The sequence below is a fragment of the Delphinapterus leucas genome, chromosome 11 (genome assembly GCF_059928025.1).
Source record: "Delphinapterus leucas isolate spDelLeu-1000000601 "Yukka" chromosome 11, BTC_Dleu_Yukka2, whole genome shotgun sequence".
In the NCBI taxonomy this organism is placed as follows: Eukaryota; Metazoa; Chordata; class Mammalia; order Artiodactyla; family Monodontidae; genus Delphinapterus; species Delphinapterus leucas.
Window position 1 is genome coordinate 14744943 of NC_143139.1, and position 25951 is coordinate 14770893.

The 25951-nt window shown below is 37.1% G+C and overlaps 1 protein-coding gene across 6 annotated transcripts in view; it reads left to right on the forward strand.

The window, feature by feature from the left end:
• The window catches only part of PIK3C2G (phosphatidylinositol-4-phosphate 3-kinase catalytic subunit type 2 gamma), a 385825-nt gene that overhangs the window by 102119 nt on the left and 257755 nt on the right, over nucleotides 1–25951 (forward strand). For 5 of the 6 annotated variants that reach the window (XM_089920361.1, XM_089920358.1, XM_089920360.1 and 2 more), the window contains 4 exons: nucleotides 4079–4210; nucleotides 5399–5431; nucleotides 11729–11843; nucleotides 24478–24608. In XM_089920361.1, the coding sequence (XP_089776487.1) occupies nucleotides 4079–4210; nucleotides 5399–5431; nucleotides 11729–11843; nucleotides 24478–24608 (411 nt within the window). The remainder of the gene's footprint in view (nucleotides 1–4078; nucleotides 4211–5398; nucleotides 5432–11728; nucleotides 11844–24477; nucleotides 24609–25951) is intronic. The other variant, XM_022577693.2, reaches the window with a different exon arrangement.

Sequence of the window (25951 nt, forward strand, 5' to 3'; positions counted from 1 at the left end):
TTTATATTCTACAAATAGTTCTCACATCTGAAATTAAAAAAAAAACAAAACTCTACTTCTTTTTTTCAACAGCAGCCATGACATTTTTTCCCTCTACTTTGCAGCAAAACCCTTCCGAGGAGTCGTCTGTATTCACATTCTTCCATTTTTTTCCTCTGCTCTCATGCATTCTCCAGTCAGGCTTTCATCATCTCTGCTCCACTGAAATTGACCGTTAGAGTCACTCATGACCTGCAAAGCTAAATCTGATATTTGTTTCTCAGTCTTCATCTTACATGATCTGGTAGGAGCTGGCTCCCACATTCTTTAAGCTTTTCTCCTCCCTCGCTGGGCATTCCTTTTCCATATTCTTTTCTTCTCCCAGACTGATCATAGTCTTAACCCTAAAGCCTCTTCTGTTGTATCTGTCTTTACTCCTTAGTTTTCTCTTATAGTCACATAGCTTTAAATGCCATCTATATGCCAACAACTTCCAAATTAATTTCACCAACACAGGCATCAGTCACAAACTTCACACGTACTCACTCAACATGTCTAAAACTAAACTCTTGATCTTACACTCCAAACTTGTTCCACCCATGGGTGGCCACTCTGGATGATCATTTCCAGTATCGGTTGTTGAGGTCAGATCCTTAGCCTAAATTTCCTTCTCTCAGAACACGATGTCCAGGAATCCTACTGTCTCTCTCCTCAAAATATTTCCAGAACATTACTTCTCATCACTTTCACTGGTCTAGGCCACCATCATATCTACCCTGTATTCCTACAGTAGCCTTGAAATAGTCACCCTACTTCTCTTGCACCTTTAGAATCCTTCTCACACAGCAGTTAAAGTAACCTCTTTTAAAATGTAAGTCAGGCCACATCATTCTTCTGTTTTATAATCCTACAATGGCTCCCTTTTTCACTCAGATAAAAGTCAAAGTCCTTACAATGGTCTGTTATTTTATATTAGTGTTAATAAGGGAGTTCTTATTAACAATAAGTCACAATGTGACTTTTTAAATCTTCCATTTTCACTATCAAAAACTTATTCTGATTTTAGAAAAGCTGTCTCATATAGAAGAAAAGAATGTTTAAGAAAAATTTTAGTGCTTACTCATTTTTAAACAGCAGAGTAAGGCAAACGTATGGTTAAAACTTGAGGTCTGTGCCAACAGCTTGGATATAAAGAAGCAATCTGACTTCACTTATTGAATTGTCTCTTAAAGTATTTTTCTTCCTTGTTTTATGTAAAAGTTCATTCCTTTGATTTTTCAACAGCCATGTAGAAGTTAATAAAAAAAGATTTCTCCGTGACTCTGAGATTATTCTGGCTTCAAAAATCCATAGCTATTCAAGAAATGAATAAATAACTATTTGTAAAGCATATATTCTTACCCTAGAAGAATTTATCTTTATTAATAAAAATGACAGAATGGAGATTGGAAGTAACTATCCACTGTAACTTATCGAATTTTTTGTCATTCTTGATATGAAAAGCTCACTAATAAGTGAAGTTATACATGAAGAAGCCAGACTCAATGGAAGAAAGAACTTTCCAGATTATGTGAGAAATAAAGTAAAATTATAGTTTCCATCCTACCACAGCAATATGAAAACTGAATAGCAAGTCAATTACAGGTAAAAGAGAGAATATTCAAGAAATTACTGTGCATTCCACAGAATCATCAACATTTTATGTTGAGTTTCAGAGCTTCTTGTAAGCTGAGAAATATGTTCACATTACACTGAATGAATATTATGACCATGAAGGAATATGAAAGAAAAGAGACTTTTAGCTTTAGATGTCTAAATGTGTAATAACTTAATTTTCAATAGTCTAAATTTCACTAATCTTGTAAAATAATTTTTTTTACTCTAGTCGTTATTTCCCTTCCTTACTTTTAACTAGAAGTATATTTTATCTGTCTACAATGGCTAATATAAGTTTTTACATTGTTGATAGAATACTGAATATAAGGCTGATATACAACCTGCCATTTGCCACATACTGTGTTATGTAATATTCGTTCCATTTATGGATAAGAAAAACAAGGCTTAGAAAGGTTAAATTCGTCACTCAAAGAAGAACATCTGTTTAGTCCTGGGGCCAATACTTGAATGCACATATATGCAAATCCAAGCCTCTGATTCATCTTCTCCACTCATAGCTTACATATTGACATCTCTGAGTTGTTATTAACTCAATGACATCATGCCCTAAACCGCACATATATCCCCTACCCCATGCTCCTCCTCTGTGTTTTCTATCTGTTAAAGGTAATCCACTACAACATAATCTGGAAGCCTGGAATTCATCTTTAATTCTTCATTGTCCTATTCCACTAATATGCTGTTAGTCAAATATTAGTTATCCATTCAAACTCTAAAATAGCCCTTCTGTCTTTCCTTTTGTTAGATGTCTTACTGCCACCTGGGTCTGGACCTCTCCATCTCAGAGAACAGCATGTTGAGGGGAGAGATGTGTACTTCCTCAAAATCAGTTATGATCACTGGGCTGAATTAACTCCTCCTCATTCCTAAGGCTGAATGCTGCCTAGCCACACACAAAAGGAGGTCACCAAACTCTTATTTTACACACTGAGTAAGGACTGCTCCCCATATCCAGATTAGACAGCCAACTTCTTGTGTGAGAAGACACTCGATACTACCTGAGGCCTCACCTGGACCAACCTCAGTAAGCACTTTCCAACTGGATAATAGACTTTGGTCACAATCAGTCCTCTAATAATCACCCACTGCTAAAACAAGTTGACTTCAAAGTTCAACTGGGAATTACAAGGCCAGTGGATTCTGTTCATACTCCTCACACCTAACGGCATGAGATATCATCCAATACAAACTGCCCATTTGCTCTTCCAGTCACTTTCCTTTTACTTCTTCCCATTCCTTGGTGAATCAGTTCCCATTAATCTTCCCCTACATGCTAACGTCTGTTCCAATTTTCCCATTTCTTCATAGCATTCTCACCTTCTAGTGAACATATTCCCCCCATCTCAACTTTTTGAAAAATGTCTTCTTGTCTCATAAATAGATCTCTCCTAAGCCCCATACTTCTCTTGAGGCTCTTGTATCCTTCTTCCTGTCCATGATTAGGGACCTCAGATCATACTCTCAACTTTCTGTCAAAAGCCCTTTCTTCTTAGATACTTCTACCACCCAGGTGTACCCCTCCCAATCTTACAGTATCATTTATAACCTTCTAGGCAGTCTCATATATATTGGTGGATTCAATGCCCAAATTCAAGTTTTTTTCCACTATTAACAATCTTGTGTTTATCCTTAGCCACTTTTTTTGTCCATATCTACAGTCCATCCAGGGTCTGAGTTTGATTCACCTTGACATATCCAGGAATTGTATTGTCTGTTACATCTCAGCAATCAGCCCCCAAATTCCTGGAATCTCATTATCACCCAGAATAGTTCACATTTAAAATTATAAACAACTCTCTATGCTTTTAGCTCTCTCATTTAAACATTTCCTTTTGCCATTAGGAAAAATCTCAGATCCCTTTGCCTAGCATACAGAGTTCTTAAACATCCTGGCAACCACCTGTCTTTCTAATTGCATCCTCCATAACTTTCCAGATCACCTTGACTACATTCTGTGTTCTAGCCACAATGAGCTGCTCACCACTCCTCAGCTACATGCATATATGCCCTTGTCTATGCACTTTTCTTTTCTTGGAATATTCTTTTCCAAATCTCCATCTGATTGTAACCAACTTACTCTTTAAGACCCATTATGAGTTATTTCCTGCCGTCCCCCCATTCCCTAAGACAAAGTTAACCATTCTTTTATTATGTAATTGTAATTGTAATTGCTCAAGTTATTGTAATTTTTAAAAATAAACATATATCAAAATTATAGCAATCCCCATAGAGTAATCAATCTCATTACTCTATGTACTTCTGCTGTATTTCTACTTTTACAAGATACAACACAAAATTTAAGAGGATGCCTCGATTCAAATAGTTAAAATATTTTTGTCACATAACATTATATTACAAGGAAATATTTATGAAAACATGGTTGCAAATGGGTAGATAACCTACTTCTTTCTTTTATTTTAAGAATCAATTTTCCTCTTGAAATAAAGTCACTTCCAAGGGAATCCATGCTCACTATAAAACTGTTTGGGATTACCTGTGCAACGAACAATGCGGATTTATTGGCCTGGACTTGTCTTCCGCTGTTTCCAAAACAGTAAGTATATCATTTGTGATTAATAAAACTTCCATCTCAATAAAAACTTCCTTGGAACTGGATAGTGAGCTGTATTTGGCATAATGAGAAAATCAAGGAGACATTTTATTCTAAAATTGAGGTAGCTCAATATAAATCATGACTATTGAAAGTGGGACTGTAAAGCAAAATGTAGAAGTGGCTTTAGAAACAGGCCTCATGCTCAGCTTGTCAACTGGGTCATGAAAAGGTATTGGCATGACCAATCTCAATTTCTTTTCCTTATGTGACCAGCCAGTTTCTCTGGAATTACTAATTCAAAATGATTTAGATCAGTACTGTCATTTAGAAACAATATAAGTCATGAAATTCTGGCTGAAGTAAAATTATTCAATGTGATTAGTTTACTGACCTTTTATTGCCAAGAAGAAATATATGTCAACTTTAAGAGGATATTTTTCAGAAAAGTAAGCCAAATAGGAGTTCTGATATTCTATCAGAACTAATTGCCATTGAAAAATTAACTGTTGATTTAACCATAAGGATTTGGAATTATTAATGCTTAGAATATTTGATAAAGTCAGTTACATGATTTTTCAGTGTTATTAAGGAAAAAATATTTTAAATAAAACAGCTTAGTGACTTTTCCATGGCAAGACTTGCTTTAGAATCAAATTGTAAAATACATGACTTTCGAAGAAATAGAACCTATATTGTTATTTTAATATTATTATAAAGGATGTTTCTGCCCCTGCTCTTTTAGGAAGATTTGGTAATATAAAAATGTTAGGAAAATTCATCAGCTTTTAGTTCCCACATTTAGTCAATATAAATAAATTATCATCAAAGCAACTGTGATACATTTTTAAAATCATTTTTTATTAGGTTAATTATGACATGCTGTGTGTGTGTTGCTCTTTTATTAGTTTTCATGTTATAGCCAATTTCCACATGTATGAGGACAGGGAATGTATTTTCTTTGTAATTTCTATCATCTAACATGGTACCTCTTATAAATAGGCAATCAGTACAGGTTTGTTTATTAAATTGAATTGGAAAAATATCAATCTCTGTAGGAGATTTAGAATGAAATAAAATTTCAAAAGTCTATAAGAAACAGTTCAGCCCTAAAAGGAATACCAACTGCTGTTAGCAGATATTTCAAAAATCTGATTTGTGGGCTAAAAACTTTCATTACTTTCTCACTAGGAGCAGCTATGCAGGTGCCCTTCCATCTCATGAGTGAGTTTCTTTAAAGTTTCAACTGCAGTATTTGTAAGATCTAGCATGTTTGTAGAATACATTTCCAGTTATTCACTGAAAAAGAATTTAATCCATTTTATGCCTGCTCATCATCCAACATACTACTTTTCACATAACAGGTAATCAAAAAATGTTAAACATATAAAAAGTTTAGAATATTTTTATCTTTCAAGCTACTCTTCAAAGCTTTTTTCTACATGGTTGTGATAGTAAAACACTGCCTCCATGTTGTTTTGTCATCTGTCACTTAACCTCTGGTAAACATTTTATATGCGAGTGATCATGGACAATGGGCATCTTTAAGAAATGCCATCTGGGACTGATACTAAATGGTTTTCCTAAGAGAAAGTGGCAAAATTGTGGATGATGAGACATCACAGAAACACAACTTACTTCAAAGAAAGCTTCAATAAGGATTTGTAAATGTATTCCCAAAAGACTATTTCTTATGAAAATCAGAAAATCTGCCTCTCTCCTGGGCTAACCAACTTAAAGAAATCCAGATCTTTTAAGACATCAGAAATCCATCATGTGGGCCATTTGGGGAGATGTAATAACTCCCACTGTGCTCATTGCTTTGAGTTACAGAGATTCTGACCCAAATTATTTGATGGAGATATTTCCAGATCACAGCAAATAAGTCACTTAATTTCATTTTCTTTCATGGAGTGACCCCTGCCCATAAACATTTGGTATTGAATCTATCATTTATTACAACTTGAATTTCTCATGCCCAGCCATGTGGAGCTGTAATGAGCATTTATGTCTCTATTTTTTCCAAGATACACACAACCTGAAAATATGCAAAATTAAAGGCTTCTTATCTCTTTGTGGTTTTGAGAAGTGGGTTTCAGAAGAACCAATGAAGATTAAACTCAGATGTATTGGTTATAACTGCATCGAGAGTGTGTACAAATAAAAATAAACATTTTCAAGCACACAAATTCACCTTCAACCCTATTAAAAAATATGTTTCAAAAACTAAGGTAATGGGCTTCCCTGGTGGCGCTGTGGTTGAGAGTCCGCCTGCCGATGCAGGGGACACCGGTTTGTGCCCCAGTCCGGGAAGATCCCACATGCCGCGGAGCGGCTGGGCCCATGAGCCATGGCCGCTGAGCCTGCGCGTCCGGAGCCTGTGCTCCGCAACGGGAGAGGCCACGGCAGTGAGAGGCCCACATACCGCAAAAAAATAAAAAAAAATAAAAAGGTAAAATTTTGCCCACGAAAGTTTTATAATCCTCTCCTTTGCAGACAGGACTTATACCATATCTATATTCACAATGCCTCCACACTGCAGTAAGAAAGTGTTATTCTCACCTCAATAATTTCTATGACCTACCTTCCCTACTTAAATTCAAAACAAATAGTATGGTGGTTACTTAGCATTTCTAAATTGTGGTAAACTCCTTCAGTGCAGAGATTCTCAACCTTTATTGAACAATAGAATCTCCTGGGGAGATTTAAAAATAAACCCATGTGTTCCCAAAGATTCTAATTTAACTGGTCTGTGGAGGGGCCCATGCATCGGTATTTTCAGAGCTCCTGAGATGCGTTAAAGCCCAGGAAAATCAGAATCTTTTGCGGAATTTCAAAAGAGGCCTAAATAAATCTTAATCTTAATAAAATTTTATTCCTTAGACTGTTGTCTGAGTAGCCAACCCTGATCCCACTATAAATGATCATTTCAGGTATATCCTTAAAATCAAATAATAGAAGCAAGTTGTGGATAAAAATTCCTTATCATTCTTCCATCCTGTACAAGAAAGACCCTCAGAGCTCAACTAATTCAAATATCTCATTTATATGTGAAGATCTTTATGATGAAGGAAGGTTAAAGGGGCTGGCTAGAGGTCACTGGGCTACTTAGGAATAGAACAAGAACCAGAATGAAGGGCTGACTTCTCTCCTCTCCGCACGTGTTACTACATCAAGCTGCCTCCCTTCCTGCCCTTATGTGCCATGCCCTGCTCCATGAATGCACTGTGAAAACCTCACTGCCTGTCTCAGCCTTACCTGGGCTCTGCTCTTGGGCATGAAACCTGTTAGACCTATGAGAGTCAGAGTCCCAAAGAGTTTTACAGTATGAGATCTTCTGGAAGTGCTGGTTCCAGAATGCCAAGCCATGGATGTATAGAATCCTATAGCTAAAAATGACAATAATTAATGTATTCAAACCACTTTTTTATTGTCTGAGGAAACACGGACCCAGAGAGGGTAAACCAACCCATCTGTTCGTCTGGTGACACAGATTTTGGTTTGGTTTTTCTAGGCATAGGAATTGGTACAATATTGAAGTTAAAAGGATCCTTAAGAATAGAAATGCTATATTTATCAGCATGGTCCTTTTCTAATGACATCTTATTCAAAATCTCCACGTATAAGATCAACGAACAGTCTATATACATGCTAGATGGCGGGGGCAGGGTGGCATTTGAAATTCTGGAGTCAAATCTATTTGCCATCTCCTCAATACCTTTCTAAAGTCTACTCCCCCAACCACAAAGCCATATGAAAACAAATATAAAACTCTTGAAAACCACTGATTTTGTGCAAGAAGCTCAAAGAACTTAAGGTAATTAAGGCTAGTTAATGAAGACTATATATCAGACTATATATCAGAAGACTATATATATACTATATATCAGAAGACTATATATATATCAGATGTCCTGATATAACATCTGGTGTGCTTTCCACTATATGAAACTGTTTCTGGCATGTTTTCCTTTTCCATGTTTTTGTTTGTTTGCTTAATTTTAACTGACTTAATAAACCTTTTCACAGCATTGTAAGCACAGGAAACTCAGCTCGGTGCCCTGTGATGACCTAGATGGGTGGGATGGGGGGGCAGGGTGGTGGGAGGGAGGTCCAAGAGGGAGGGGATATAGGTATACATATAGCTGATTCACTTCATTGTACAGCAGAAACTAAGACAACATTGTAAAGCAATTATACTCCAATAAAAAAAAAAAACTACTGATGAACCCCACCAACTTGGGTATTAATAGTTTCCATTTTCATCCTCTTTCCTGTTGAGACCATCAACACTCTTAGATGCATCCTTTTAACATCTTAATTCCACTAGTCATCTTCATTATCCTCGTGTTTTCTATTCACAGAAGTCTATGGAAATTTAGTCCCCATCATGCTTACAATATCGAAAAAGATGTTTAGATATAGTCCCTTAGCTAATATAAATTAGCTAATATCCAACACACAGAGAACCCAAAGAATGGTGCCAAACATCCTTTCCCCCAAATTGCCTTAAAGTATGTATTATATCAACCTCAGTTGGACAGCTAGAAGTTCATTCTCTCTATGCCCTATTGCTTGATACATCATTTCATACAAATACTTGAATCAAGAGTTCTGACTTCACTCTTCCCTGTATGCCTCAGGGTTAAGGCCAGGGTGACTGTTGATCCAGACTCCATCAAAGGAGAGAAATGAGTCCCTTCATTTTTGTAGGAATCAGCTTAGGTCATTCAGATTTTCAGAGTGAAATATGGCCAAGACGTATAAATATAGTAAGACCATAAATATAACTCATTACACAACTTAAATGTGAAGAAAAATGCACTTAATATATCACACTTTTCATCAGGAGCTCTACCCTGTAACTAATGAGAAGAAAACAACTTTCCATCAATTACAAAAAATTAGTCAATTCAATAATTTAAATAGTCCTTTTAGAATTATGCAGTCTCCCTCCTTTGGATAAAATGCTCAGTCACTCAGATAGCTTCCCGACACCTTCTCTTTCTAAGAGGATATCTGGATACAAAGGATCAGAAAAGAAACAGATTATTTGAACGAGTTACTTAGATATCCAAATCAAAGGCATTTTTAAGCTGGTGGTTATTTGTTATATCTTGTGTAGCTTGTGATTGGTGCTTTCCCAGCTTCACCAGGGCTTACTGACACTCCCTGGGTGACTTGGGCTCTGGCAGGCACCATAGACCCATATGGGACATCCAGCTGACCTCAACTCAGATGGTTCAATCAGATGCCCTTATTACAGAGGCCCTTTGTCCCCACCATGTGACCCCCTTTATGAAAACACCCTCACGCAGATATCTTTAGCTGTGCCTAGGCTCCATCTCTTCTGTACAGAAACCAAAGAAGACCCAATAAAGCTAAACACAGGAGTTCCTTTTGCCTGTATGTCACATGGCCCTAAGTTTAAGGTCACTCCACAAGTTGGTACAAGAGCAGTTCAATAGGTGACTTTCTTCCAGGATCTGAAGCTTGAGGTACATAATGGAGTCCCCTCTGCCCTCATCATTAGGCTATGCTCGCTTATCTAACACTCCTCCCCATGGGTCTTCCTATAGGCAGAAGAGGGGGAAATTGGGATACCTCTATCTACCATACTCACTCTGTCCCTCTTTCTCTGTCTTCTGCTTCCCACAATCTCAAATTGCCAGAAAGTTGTGGCTTTTTCTTTTGTCACATTCCCCTTCCAATACGCCACATCCTCCCTCCTCACTCCTGTTGATTCTACTGTGGATAGGAAAATTTTCTGTAAATACTGTGGAGGACATTAACATCTGAGCCCTCCAAACTTAGTGTTAGACCTGCTTTTTGCATTCTGGCTGAAACTAGGCCAGAACTTTTCCCAAGAGGATGGATGCTTCAGACCATTTAGGGCAAGGTTATATACTCTGAAAAGTAAAAGAGAAAATCACAGTCATAATTTTCTAATCTTTACCTTATTGAGTTAACTTTTAGCTTGCTAATACTGTTCCCTGCTATTGTTATACCAAAAAACAAAACAAAACAAAAATAACTTTCTCCAGATGAGGAGGGAATAGAACAAAGGGGAAAAAAATGACTCAAAATTCATTCTGCTGAAAGAATATTCTTGGGTTGTATAAAGATATCTGCCCAGTAATGTTTAAAATTATAAATGTTTAAAATATATCCCTTGGGCAGATACTTTTTAACAATATCTTTAGATATGAAAAATAAAGAAGCCAAGCCTCAGGAAGCCTCAGGATTTAACAACTTTATTTGTAGGATTTTTTTCCTTCATATTTTGCATATTTGTCCATTAAATGGCAAGGTAGAATTCTATGTTATTTTCAAAGAGGCTTACTTTACTTTAAAGTTCTTTATAAACTTAATTTTATTGACTTTAAGTTCTACAGTTTTAATTTTGTTTGTTTATCGAAGACTGTTCTTACTGATGATGGAACATTTTACCAATAATCTTATTCATATATACAAGCCAGGTGTAGCTTGTTTTTTAATTCCTATAAGCCTCTGTGGATCTGGATGTTACTGAAGCTGTTAAAAGTATCCATGAATTCTTCCTGTCTAAAGTCTTTCCTGTATTCACTCTCATTTACTATGGTAATTTACAGCATAGTTTTAAATATTCAAAATATGAATAATCTTTCTATTTATGCTTAAAGAATCATTTCCTCTATGAAGTCCCACAACTATTTTGATTCTATAAGTTTAGAGCTCATATCTTTAAAGATGCCCAAGGAATTTAGTCACCCTGGAGCAAAAAAATGTGCTTAAGAAAAAAAAAAATGTCATGAAGAACCTAGGGGTAAGACAGGAATAAAGACACAGACCTACTAGAGAATGGACTTGAGGATATGGGGAGGGGGAAGGGTAAGCTGTGACAAAGCGAGAGAGAGGCATGGACATATATACACTACCAAACGTAAGGTAGATAGCTAGTGGGAAGCAGCCGCATAGCACAGGGATATCAGCTCAGTGCTTTGTGACCGCCTGGAGGGGTGGGATAGGGAAGGTGGGAGGGAGGGAGACGCAAGAGGGAAGAGATATGGGAACATATGTATATGTATAACTGATTCGCTTTGTTATAAAGCAGAAACTAACACACCATTGTAAAGCAATTATACTCCAATAAAGATGTAAAAAAAAAAAAAGAGTTAACATCTTTATTGATTTAAGGGAGTCATAACTCTAAGAATATAAATTTGAGATTCTTAGTCCCATCTTGTAATCAACATTGTTGGAAATTAAGAGTAAATGCTACCTGTTAGAAACCATTGTGGAAACAATTTTCTTAGGTGGAAAATAAATGTGGGTGTCTATGGACTTAGCCATGCCTACAGTATATTAGAAATGAACCACTAATCAGTACCTAGGCTTGAGGAATATTGTATTTATCTTCTAGCTACTGAATGAAGCTACTGAAATAGTTGATTATGTTTATACTCCAAAAGAAATTTATAGATAATAATAGCTTCCCTTTTGAAGTGACTTCTGCCTGTCCGTATGTGTTGTCTTTTGCAGCAAATCAATTCTCAGGTCTATGTTATTCAGCACAACATTACAGAGTGAGCCTCCCAAAGAACTGATAGCTCCAGGAGTGTGGGATATAAGTCAGCCATCCCCAGTGACCCTGCAGGTAAGTGTCAGGCTATGAGATTAAAGTACACACAGCACTTTAATAAGTAGCTTGTTGTCAATTACAGAAACAATTTTCTTCCAGGATCACACATTTTAATAGTCTTCTCTTTCTCCAGCCTTCTGGGATTTGTAAAATCTCTATTGCTTTTATTTTGCATTCAGTATTCTCAAAGCACTTTTCTCTCAGCTTACATAATAGCAATTTCAAGCCATTCTGTATCAAACACAATCATGAAGGAGAGGGATGGAGTGTTGCCATGAATCTACTCATTATACGTATTCATTTTTCTTTCCTTTGTCTAAAAACAGTCATTAGTATATATTATTAACTTGGTACCTTATTCACACCTGCCTCTTCATTGTGTCATGTTTCCTTAAAATTTCTTTTGTTGTGTGTTTCCTAAATGACTAGCAATTACCTGGATAGTGGGGGAGAAACTGCAAACAAAAATCCTTTCTTTTTCCTTAAAGGCTCTCTACTTTCTGCTGTTTGTAATCATGAATGAAAGGTGGTTAATGATTCCAGGCTTTGGTCCTTTCTACTCAGAGAATTTTTTTCTCACTTTCCTCATTTTTTCATGATTATAAGTGATAAGATTCATCAGATACCTGAAGCATGAACGCTCCCATACATGGCAATGCAGGGAATATGGACTTTCCATCTCCATCGGGAAAACTGGGCAGCATTCTGTAGAACAGGATTTTTCAACCTCGGTACTATTGACATTTTAGACAGGATAAGTTTGTTGTGGGGACTGTCCTGTGCATTGTAGGATACTTGGCAGCGTCCTTGACTTTTACCCACTAGGTGCCAGTAGCACTTCCCCAGTTCTGACAATCAAAAATGCCTCGAAATATTGTTAGATGATCTCTAGGGGTAAATTTGCCTTCAGTGAGGATCACTACACTAGAGGGAACTAGTGCAGTCCGGAGGTGCGTAAAATTGCCAGGTTTGGGTTGAGGGGTGTGAGGGACAAAGCTTAGCAAAATGGACAGCAAGATGTTAAAAACGGTAAAGAAAAATAACACTAATAAAAATGTGGCTTTCACTCTGAAGGATGGAGGATGTCCCCCCCGCCACCAGACAGTAGCCAAAGATCCGCTTCGAATCCATGGACATGATGATAAAAAAGAGTGCTTGTTCAGGGTGGATCTCGGCACAACATCCTAACACTCAGCATTGATGGCTTACTGATTAGCAGATGTTTCCTCGTAACAGGATAGCTACTTTCTTTGAGAGGATGAGTGCATTTCTTATCAGACTGTTTCTTGCCAGATCCAAACCACCTGAGCTTAACCAAAATCTTCCAAGTCTGACCATTGCCAGAGCTTTGTGGATATGAATTTATGAGTATCTGGGCCTTTAGCAGCAGCGGTGGGGTGGAGGATGTAAGGGAGACTATCAGATGAGACTCGCCTTGATTCTTCTCAGATGAAGGGAACAGCTGCTTTAGGAACACAGATCTTGGAAGTGGAATCTGAAGCGAAGTTTCGAGCATTCGACAGCAGCATAGATTTCAAAGCAGAGACCTGGAGCCATGACAGAATTTATCTTACAAAAAAAGGAGAGAGGGCATGGAAATAATTCAACAGTATGCAAAAACGTTAAATTATCTGCTTTTACAAAATAATTTCAAATGGTATAGACATAGAGGGAAATGTCTCAGATGTTTTTACTTGATGATGAAATATACAAAATAAAATAGGAGTTACTAAGGTATTAAAGTTAAAAGCCTTAATAACCAGCACCACTCTAATTACACACACCTAAATTTAGAGCAGAATTTTCAACCTAAAGATTATGAGATGGTAAGGAAATTAGAAGCAAGTTCTGCCACCAGTGTTGTTAAGGAGTCAGGGTGGATCTCAAGGGAAAGAGGTCAGGCTGAGAGTTAGGAAATCTGGAGTCTAGTCTTAGCTCTTTAATAGTAAACTTTATGACTGTGAACAAGTCATTTAACCTTCTATTTTCACCTGCGTGCAATGAAAGAATTGTACAGTACTATGCCTGTCCAACTTCTTTCAGGTCTGTACTTTGCTGACTATCTATATTAGATAGACAATTACTGCCACACTGTTGCCACCACAGTATGATAAGGGATATATGTTATAGAACTTGATTCCTTCAAGTCAGTCTTGTTTTTTTCATGCTGTGCTGCTGACTGGAAGCAGTGGATAGGGTGAAGTAGATCTGAGTTCAGACATGGAGACAAATTGTTATATGATTCCATCAGCCTGTATCTCCCTCAACTTCCTCCCTCTCTCTGTATACAATCTAGTAGAGTGACTCATAATTTAAGCCCTAAGAGCAGAGCTGTTTTAGTTAATGTTGCTCTTGTTTTGTTTTATGTTTCTCTACTTACTCATCTTCTCATTCATATCTAAATTCACTATATTTTGGTTTATTTGTCCTCACCACACTGAATTATTGTCAGGCAACCCGCTAATTTCTAGTTGCCAAATCCAGTGCTTGTTCTCGTTCCTCTTCATACTAGCGCTCTCTCTGCAATTTTTGGCACTGTCTCTTCCCCATTACAGAACACTCTTCCCCTCTGTTGCTGGCCTAGGTTTCTCTTCACACTGTCTCTGGTTATTCTTTCTCTGTCTTCTTTCCGGACTCCTCTTCTTCTGCTAGTCCCCACTGTTGCCAGTTCTCAGGGATTCCATCTGCTGCCCATTGCTATTCTCAGTAGATGTATTCTCCCTGAGAGAATTTCATTAAAGTTTTATTGAGATATACTTCACATACCATACAATCCTCCCATTTAAAGTGTGCAATTCAGTGTTTTCTAGTATTTTCACAGATGTGTGCAACTAATCTCACCAACGTCAACTTTAGAGCATTTTCATTTTTATAAAGAAATCTCATAACTTTTAGCTATCACTTCCTAGTCCCAACTCTAAGCAACTACTAATGTACTTTCTGTCTCTGTAGATTCACCTATTCTGCCCATTTCATATAAATGGAATCATACAATGTGTGTTCTTTTGTGGCTAGATGATTTTACTTAGCATAATGTTTCAAAATTCATCCACTTTGTAGCATATATCAGTACTTATTTCTTTTTTATTGTTGAATAATATTACATTATATAGCTATACCACACTTTATCCACTTATTAGTTGATATGCATTTAGATTGTTTCCACCTTTTGGCTATTAAGAATAGTGCTGCTATGAACATTCATATACAAATTTGTGTGTGAACATATGTTTTCATTTATCTTGGGTGTATACCCAGCAGTGGAATTACTGGGTCTCATTCATTGCTAAGGTTTTATTTACAGTATCTTGCAGGTTCACTTCTAAGTCTGTATCTTTAGTTCAGACTCCTTTACACCACAAGCTTCAGACAAATATAAGCACGTGCCTGCCTAGCTTCTCACCTGGATATTCTGTAGACAGCTTCAAAGACAACACATCCCAGACTGAGCTCACCATCCTCTCAGAATGCTTTCACTCCCTGAATTATTTTTGTCTGTTCATGCCCCCAGATACACTGAGCTGTTTCATTTGTCTCCTCCTTCTTTCTCGCTACTCACATTCAGTCCACACTATATTTTGCCAACTTATCTCCATGTGTTCCTCATGTCTGTCCTCACAATTCCCCACCTCATCTGCCCTAGTTCAACAGTTCCCTCCTAGGTTACAACGGTTTAGATGTTTTTTTTCTTGGCTTTAGTTTTGTTATTCTCTAATCCAAAATCCACAAGTGTGATCCTTCTAAAATGTAAATCTGAACCTGCCACTCTCCCATTTATACTCTTCAAGAACTCAGCGCTACCTAGAGAATTAAGGATGAGCAATACAACGTAGCCCCCTCCACTGTTTCCCTTGCCACTCCTTGACTGACAGTGTTGCTCCAGCAACACTGAAAGAGTTATAGTTTCTGACATGCATTGTCCTGCTTTTACCTTATGTGCATTTATGAATACTATTCCCTGCCTGCAATGTATCTACTGTCTTCCCTTCGCCATCTACTGCCCATCTCTCAGGCTTAGTGTCTGTAATTGTTATTCACCTTTTAGGATCCATGGACCCTTCTCTAGGGATCTCTCTCTTACCCCCTCCTCTCTTTCCACTCCAAGCAGGGTTAAGTGCCCTTCCTCTATATTCACATAATAGCCAATAAGATTTTTATCAACACATTTACATTATATTTCTTTCTCAAGAACTTCTTTCCCATTGACTTCTTGATTTTTGAGGACATTGACAGTGTTTTATCCCCAGAATCTAGCATAGCACCAGGAATACAGTATTTGTAAGTTACTGATATGTGTCCATACCTCTGATCACTACAATAATCAAACCTACAGATATTTCTAAACTTAGCACTTTGGTCCGCTTGTTGGAATTCTGATAGATACCACTATGTTCAGTTTTTCTTCTTGTGTGAGCAGTCCTTCTCTTTAAACCATAGTTCTTACCTCCTCATTCATGCAAAGTATTTTCCTTTACCTAACATTTCATTACCTGCTTATCCTTAATTATCAGCAATGTCATGGGGAGGCAACAGTCTTATTATTGGTACCTGGTCCTTAGACCACAGTACATTTTGTGCCCTAATGTAGCATAGGTTCTTTTCTCTTCACTACTGAACCACTATATGGGTCCCTCTTTTACAGCTCCTTCCTTGAGACTCACAGCAATTGCCATCTAGTTAGTAGGCATCCTTCCCTCCCTTGAACTGCCTAGAACTTATGGTCCAATATTTGTGTACCTTATAATATCCAAACTACATCTACAGTCAGGCTGCATTTATTTGAACAAACTGAAAGAATCATGGGGGTCTGAGCAAGCCCATGGACACCTTATTGGCATGGTTGTGGATCATGGACACTAGGGACATTCACAGCAGCTCCTTCAAGGAATTCCAAGACATGAAGTCATAGTAGAAACCGTGGTGGCCAAGTGTAAGTGGAAAAGGATGAGGGAGGAAGTAAAGTAAGGTGGATAAGTGGAACACAAGAAGCTAATATTCAAATGTTTAAGGAGGTATGAATTAGAAGTTTGGATGACTGGGTCTGAGTATTTGCCTGTACCCCAGAAGAAAGAGCCTCATAATTGTTTTTGCTTGAAAACAGGAGTATATCTTCAACACTTGACAAATAGGTGTCATGGCACATGCAGTGCACACATTAAAAGAATGCTCCTGGAGCATTCCATTAAAAAAAAAAGACTGAGGCCAAGGCCAGACTTAGTGGCTCATGACCACAGAAGGAGAAGAGTCACATGTTTGCCGTTAATAACTTGAAACACAGCTTTGGAGTGCTATATACATATTGTACCCTATTTTAATTGTTAATGTTTACCTTTCTCCTCCTCCATAATGCATAGTACTCAAAAGAATTCTAGGGCAGCAGTCGGCAAACTGTCAGGGCCGGAGGAGCCGTGAGCCCGAGCTGCACGCAGCGGCCACATGGCAAAACAGAAAGCCAGCTGAACAGAGTGCGCAGAGTGGTACTGGCAGCCATGACGCAGGCAACCCGGGCGGCCCAAACAGCCTCACAGGAAGCCTTCGTGACTCCAACTGCTCCGCAGACTGCAAGCTGTGGCGGCACAGCCCCGCTACAGCAGTCGCAGTCTTTGTGGGGCTAGCAGAAGCCATTTTGTTTTTTACTTAACCACCTCATTTCTACTCTAGTGGCTTGCACAACAAGCCGTGTGACTGACAGGGTCTTGGTGCTCCGGATAGGTGTCAAGCCTGTGCCTCTAGGTGTGAGAGCCAAGTTCAGGACACTAGTCCACCAGAGACCTCTGTGCTCCACTTAATATCAAACAGCGAAACCTCTCCCAGAGATCTCCATCTCAACACTAAGACCCAGCTCCACTCAACGAATAGCAAGCTACAGTGCTGAACACCCCATGCCAAACAACTAGCAAGACAGGAGCACAGCCCCATCCACTAGCAGGGAGCCTGCCTAAAACCATAATAAAGTCACAGACACCCCAAAACACACCACTGTATGTGGTCCTGCCCACCAGAAAGACAAGATCCAGCCTTATCCACCAGAACACAAGCACCACTCCCCTCCAACAGGAGGCCTACACAACCCGCTGAACTAACCTTAGCCACTGGGGGCAGACACAAAAAACAATGGGAACTATGAACCTGCAGGCTACGAAAAGCAGACCCCAAACACATTAAGTTAAGCAAAATGAGAAGACAGAAAAACACACAGCAGATGAAGGAACAAGGTAAAAACCCAGCAAACAAATGAAGAGGAAATAGGCAGTCTACCTGAAAAAGATTTCACAGTAATAATAGTAAAGATCCAAAATCTTGGAAATAGAATGGAGAAAATACAAGAAACATTTAACAAGGACCTCGAAGAACTAAAGAGCAAACAAACGATGATGAACAATGCATTAAATGAAATTAAAAATTCTCTAGAAGGGATCAATAGCAGAATAACTGAGGCAGAAGAACGGATAAGTGCCCTGGAAGATAAAATAGTGGAAATAACTACTGCATAGCAGGATAAAGAAAAAAGAATGAAAAGAATTGACGACAGTCTCAGAAACTCTGCGACAACATTAAATGCACCAACATTCCAATTTTAGGGGTCCCAGAAGAAGAAAAGAAAAAGAAAGGGACTGAGAAAATATGTGAAGAGATTATAGTTGAAAACTTCCCTAATATGGGAAAGGAAATAGTCAAGTCCAGGAAGAGCAGAGAGTCCCGTACAGGATAAATCCAAGTAGAAACACACCAAGACACATATTAAACTATCAAAAGTTAAATACAAGGAAAAAATATTAAAAGCAGCAAGGGAAAAACAACATATAACATACAAGGGAATCCCCATAAAGTTAACAGCTGATCTTTCAGCAGAAACTCTGCAAGCCAGAAGGGAGTGGCAGGACATATTTAAAGTGATGAAAGGGAAACTCCTACAACCAAGATAACTCTACCCAGCAAGGATCTCATTCAGATTTGACAGAAAAATTAAAACCTTTACAGACAAGCAAAAGGTAAGAGAATTCAGCACCACCAAACCAGCTTTACAACAAATGCTAATGGAACTTCTCTAGGCCGGAAACACAAGAGAAGGAAAAGACCTACAATAACAAACCCAAAACAATTAAGAAGATGGTAATAGGAAGGTACATACTGATAACTACCTTAAATGTAAATGGATTAAATGCTTCAACCAAAAGACATAGACTGGCTGAATGGATACAAAAACAAGACCTGTGTATATGCTATCTACAAGAGACCCACTTCAGACCTAGGGAGACATACAGACTGAAAGTGAGGGGATGGAAAAAGATATTCCATGCAAATGGAAATCAAAAGAAAGCTGGAGTAGCAATTCTTATATCAGACAAAATAGACTTTAAAATAAAGACTATTACAAGAGACAAAGAAGGACACTGTATAATGATCAAGGGATCAATCCAAGAAGAAGATATAACAATTATAAATATTTATACACCCAACATAGGAGCACCTCAATACATAAGGCAATGCTAACATCCATAAAAGGGGAAATCAACAGTAACACATTTATAGTAGGGGACTTTAACACCCCACTTTTACCAATGGACAGATCATCCAAAATGAACATAAATAAAGAAACACAAGCTTTAAATGATACATTAAACAAGATGGACTTAATTGATATTTATAGGACATTTCATGCAAAAACAACAGGATGCACTTTCTTCTCAAGTGCTCATGGAACATTCTCCAGGATAGTTCATATCTTGGGTCACAAATCAAGCCTTGGTAAATTTAAGAAAATTGAAATCGTATCAAGTATCTTTTCTGACCACAACGCTATGAGACTAGGTATCAATTACTGGAAAAAACCTGTAAAACATACAAACACATGGAGGCTAAACAATACACTACTAAATATTCAAGACATCACTGAATAAATCAAAGAGGAAATCAAAAAATACCTAGAAAAAAAAATGACAATGAAAACACGATGACCCAAAACCTATGGGATGCAGCAAAAGCAGGTCTAAGGCGGAAGTTTATAACAATACAATCCTACCGCAAGAAACAAGAAACATCTCAGATAAACAACCTAACCTTACACCTAAATCAATCAGAGAGAGAAGAACAAAACAAAACAAAAAAAACAAAGTTAGTAGAAGGAGAGAAATCATAAAGATCAGATCAGAAATAAATGAAAAAGAAATGAAGGAAACAATAGCAAAGATCAATAAAACTAAAAGCTGGTTCTTTAAGAAGATAAAATTGATAAACCATTAGCCAGACTCATCAAGAAAAAAAGGGAGAAGACTCAAATCAACAGAATTAGAAATGAAAAAGAGACGTAACAACTGACACTGCAGAAATACAAAGGATCACGAGAGATTACTGCAAGCAACTATATGCCAATAAAATGGAAAACCTGGAAGAAATGGACAAATTCTTCAAGATACACAATCTTCCGAGACTGAACCAGGAAGAAATAGAAAATATGAACAGACCAATCACAAGTACTGAGATTGAGACTGTGATTAATAATCTTCCAACAAACAAAAGCCCAGGACCAGATGGCTTCACAGGCAAATTCTATCAAACATTAGGGAAGAGCAACACCTATCCTTCTCAAACTCTTGCAAGATATAACAGAGGGGGGAACACTCCCAAACTCATTCTATGCGGCCACTATTACCCTGATACCAAAACAAGACAAAGATGTCACAAAGAAAACTACAGGCCAATAGCACTGAAGAACATAGATGCAAAAACCCTCAATAAAATACTAGCAAACAGAATCCAACAGCACATTAAAAGGATCATACACCATGATGAAGTGAGGTTCATCCCAGGAATGCAAGGATTCTTCAGTATATGCAAATCAATCAATGTGATAAACCATATTGACAAATTGAAGGAGAAAAGCCATATGATCATCTCAATAGATGCAGAAAAAGCTTTCGACAAAATTCAATACCCATTTATGACAAAAACCTTCCAGAAAATCGGCATAGAGGGAACTTACTTCAACATAATAAAGGCCATATATGACAGACCCACAGCCAACATCATTCTCAGTGGTGAGAAACTGCAACTATTTCCTCTAAGATCAGGAACAAGACAAGGTTGTCCACTCTCACCACTATTATTCAACATAGTTTTGGAAGTTTTAGCCACAGCAATCAGAGAAGAAAAAGAAGTAAAAGGAATCCAAATCGGAAAAAAGAAGTAAAACTCTCACTGTTTGCAGATGACATGATACTATACATAGAGAATCCTAAAGATGCTACCAGAAAGCTACTAGAGCTAATCACTGAATTTGGTGAAGTAGCAGGATGCAAAATTAATGCACAGAAATCTCTCGCATTCCTATACACTAATGATGAAAAATGTGAAAGAGAAATTAAGGAAACGCTCCCATTTACCATTGCAACAAAAAGAATAAAATACCTAGGTATAAATCTACCTAAGGAGACCAAAGACCTGTATGCAGAAAACTATAAGACACTGATGAAAGAAATTAAAGATGATACAAGCAGATGGAGATATATACCATGTTCTTGGATTGGAAGAATCAACATTGTGAAAATTACTATACTACCCAAAGCAATCTACAGATTCAGTGCAATCCCTATCGAACTACCAATGACATTTTTCACATAACTAGAACAAAAAATTTCACAGTCTGTATGGAAACACAAAAGACCCCGAATAGCCAAAGCAATCTTGAGAAAGAAAAACGGAGCTGGAGGAATCAGGCTCCCTGACTTCAGACTATACAAAAAGCTACAGTAATCAAGACAGTATGGTACTGGCACAAAAACAGAAATATAGGTCAATGGAACAGGATAGAAAGCCCAGAGATAAACCCTCACACATATGGCTACCTTATTTTTGATAGAGGAGGCAAGAATATACAATGGAGAAAAGACAGCCTCTTCAATAAGTGTTGCTGGGAAAACTGGACAGCTAGATGTAAAAGAATGAAATTAGAACACTCCCTAACACCATACACAAAAATAAACTGAAAATGGATTAGAGGCCTTAATGTAAAGGCAGACATTATAAAACTCTTAGAGGGAAACACAGGCAGAACACTCTATGACATAAATCACAGCAAGATCCTTTTTGACCCACCTCCTACAGAAATGGAAATAAAAACAAAAATAAACAAAGGGACCTAATGAAACCTAAAAGCCTTTGCACAGCAAAGGAAACCATAAACAAGATGAAAAGACAACCCTCAGAATAGGAGAAAATATTTGCAAATGAAGCAACTGACAAAGGATTAATCTCCAAAATTTACACGCAGCTCAATATCAAAAAAACAACACAATCCAAAAATGGGCAGAAGACCTAAATAGACCTTTCTCCAAAGAAGATATACAGATTGCCAGCAAACACATGAAAGGATTCTCAACATCACTAATAATTAGAGAAATGCAAATCAAAACTACAATGAGAGGGCTTCCCTGGTGGCGCAGTGGTTGAGAGTCCGCCTGCTGATGCAGGGGACACGGGTTCGTGCCCTGGTCCAGGAAGATCCCACATGCCGTGGAGCGGCTAGCCCCATGAGCCATGGCCGCTGAGCCTGCGCGTCCGGAGCCTGTGCTCTGCAACGGGAGAGGCCACGACAGTGAGAGGCCTGCGTACCGCAAAAAAAAAAAAAAAAAAACTACAATGAGGTGTCACCTCCCACCAGTCAGAATGGCCATCATCAAAAAATCTACAAACAATAAATGCTGGAGAGGGTGTGGAGAAAAGGGAACCCTCTTGTACTGTTGGTGGGAATGTAAATTGATACAGCCACTATGGAGAACAGTATGGAGGTTCCTTAAAAAACTAAAAATAGAACTACCATACGACCCAGCAATCCCACTCCTGGGCATATACCCTGAGAAAACCATAATTCAAAAAGAGTCATGCCAAATGTAAAATAGATAGCTAGTGGGAAGCAGCCACATAGCACAGGGGGATCAGCTCAGTGATTTGTGACCACCTAGAGGGGTGGGATAGGGAGGATGGCAGGGAGATGCAAGAGGGAGTATGTATGGTGATATACGTATATGTATAGCTGATTCACTTTGTTATAAAGCAGAAAGTAACACACCATTGTAAAACAATTATATTCCAATAAAGATGTTAAAAAAAAAAGAGTTCTTGGGCAAATACATTAACACATACTTTGGGTGATTTTCTCTTTTGTGAAAAATTAGAACAAGAAACAATTGGGGAAAATCCTAATTTTTTCTATAAGTGGCTCAAGAATCAGTAACTGTTTGCCTTCATAATATATGAAGATATGCAGTTTGTATAGGGCCTCATTCATGTATCAGAAATGAAAAAAAAATTTCATAATTGAAATATATCAAAGAATTTATTATGGATTGTTCACAGGGAGCTTCTGTATTCTCATCTACTACTGTATTCTCATCTACTACCTTTAGTTTCTCATCTACCCTGCCTTTACTTAGGACCAACATAAAATTGAATTAGCTCATTAAATGCTATTTCTGGTATTTTTGTTTTATGTGTTTAAAATATTTGGATACATAAAGAGTAAAGTGTAACATGCTAATACTGCAGGCACTTCTCTCCAAGGCATCAAGATTACTCTTTCTGTCAAGAGGCAAAATTTACTATAATATTGCTTTGGTTTAGCATTTCTGTTACTCAGTTCTTTTTTCATGTTGGAATAATAACTGATAATTATAACAAATTTATACCAAAAACAAATTTTGCAACAAATTGCAAAGGTTACAGAATAAAATTGCTGACTTTTTCAAATAAGAGCCCAAATAGATTAAACTGCATCTCACATTCTACCTTCTACTCTTCCATTTTCTCTGAGATCACAACCTAAGGTAGTTCAGCAGAGAAAAATAAATTCTTTAGATTTTCTAATATGAAAATGAAAAATAATATATGATACTCTTAAGCAAATATTTTGGGCAGTAAAATATTTAGCTCATTTACATACTTGGAAACTGTATTTTTTGTTAACTATCATTTTATTTACTAGAATCAGATTATCACTTAAACATGGTTTAGTGGAAAGCATGTTGAGCCAGGAAAAAAGAAGGCCTGCATTCTAGCTCTGTCTATAAAGCTGAACAATAGAGCCACAGCAAAAATATTCTATTTGGTTTTATACTCGTGAAACAGATCTTTACCAGAGAAGATTTCGCTATCATGTCCACAGAGTGGTTCACAGACTTACAGATTTCAGATAGTAAAGACCAACATAAAGTAACTCTTTTTATTTTATCAAGTGATTATATGAAAAAAGTATAATTACCATCTATAATTTTCATCATTTAATAATAGAAAGACATCTTAGTAATGAAAATTGGAAAGGATGTAATTTCAGCACTAAACTAAAATGTAACATTTAACTGTATGAAAAGTTCATGTTATTATTTTTCTCATTTTTTTCTATGATAATGTTACAGTCTACTAATTTATATACCATTTATATAAATAATTGAGGATTTGCCAGATATCATGTATATTTAAACACCAAGTCCAAACTGTAATGATTCTTTTAAAATTACTTTTAAATAATAAAAAGCACAGAAAATATAGGGTATTTATTTTACTTTAATTTCTATAAATCTAAGATAGAAATCATTAAATTAATAATGCATTTTTCAGGCGTTTGATACATGGCAAACCATTTTATTTATTTCAGATTGATTTTCCAGCTACTGAGTGGGAATATATGAAACTTGATTCTGAAGAGAATAGAAGTGATCTTGAAGAACCACCAAAAGAATGTTTAAAACATATTGTCAGACTTTCACAGAAACAGTCTCCCTTACTGTAAGTGACCCAGTTCTTGGGAGGGAATTTTGCCTGCTGTTCATGATACCAGCAGTCATACTAGAAGCACTCATATCTTTCAAGAGGAACCTTCCTTCCCACGTAACTCCTTTCATTTCCTAAAATCATGCCTGTTGGATGATCAACTAATGTTTAGGAAATAAATTAGTAATTTTTCATGTTTTTTTAAAGATTTTTTTTCCCCTTGGGGCATTTAGTAACTTTGTTTGGTCAAAGGAAAAATAAAAGGATTGGAGATCATTCAGTTCAAAACAACAAAGCAGAGACTGATACAGATCAGCATTTAACAGTGATAAAACATTGCTCAGTCCTTCAAGTAGGACAGGAAAATGTCCTACTAAACAGGAAAATGCAAAATTTAATTATAATGGCAGATTAAAAAAGAACAGAAATAAATCATGTTTTAATAGCACTAAATTAGTACCTAAGGAATACTTAAATTTTGTCAAACAGTAATTCTCTGGGGAAAAAAAAAGACCAGGAAGAATTATAAGAGAATACTAATTCTCCCTTTGTAATTACTATTTGACTTTAATATTTGGTAATATCTAAGCCACAGCTTATGGTGGTCATTACTAACATGGAAAAAGCATAAAACTAAGAAAGCAACTCTTTATGTGTATGTGTGTGTGTGTGTGTATATATATATATACACACACATATATTTATGGTGATATACATATATAACATAATAAAGCATTTTATTCCAAGAATAAGAAATTATTTAAAGGTTTTGAATGGGATAGTCATGTGATCTGAATAATCTTTTTGAGTGATTCTTTTGACTACAAGTTGAAGAATGGATTGGAGAGGAAGTAAGTGGAAGCAAGCAGTACAGCAGAGTAGTTTATGTAATATTTTAGGCAGGAGGTCGTGGTCGCTAGAACTAGGGAGATGGCAGTGGACACTGGTAGTAATGGCTAGATTTGGAGCATATTTGGAAGTTGAGAAGACATGACTTCATGATTATTAGTAAATAAGAGTGAAGTCAATTAAAAAACCAAAGAATCAAGTTAAGTCAATGGAGAATCTAAGGTTTTTGAATTGATGAACTGGGCAGATGTTAGAGTCATTTTCTGGAGGAGGAATAAGTTTGAGACCGTCCAGACTGAGGTGTTGAATGTGATCAAGCATTCCATTTTGGGTAATCTTGTTACTCCCCTGATCTCTAATTTCATCTTGTCTTACACTTTTCCTCATTCACTTCAAGCCAGTGACATCAGTTTGCTTCACATACTTCACATGTGCTATATTCCCTCTCCCATCTCAAGGCCTTCCTATTTGGTGTTTCCTCTATATGAAATACTCCTTCCTAGTTCTTC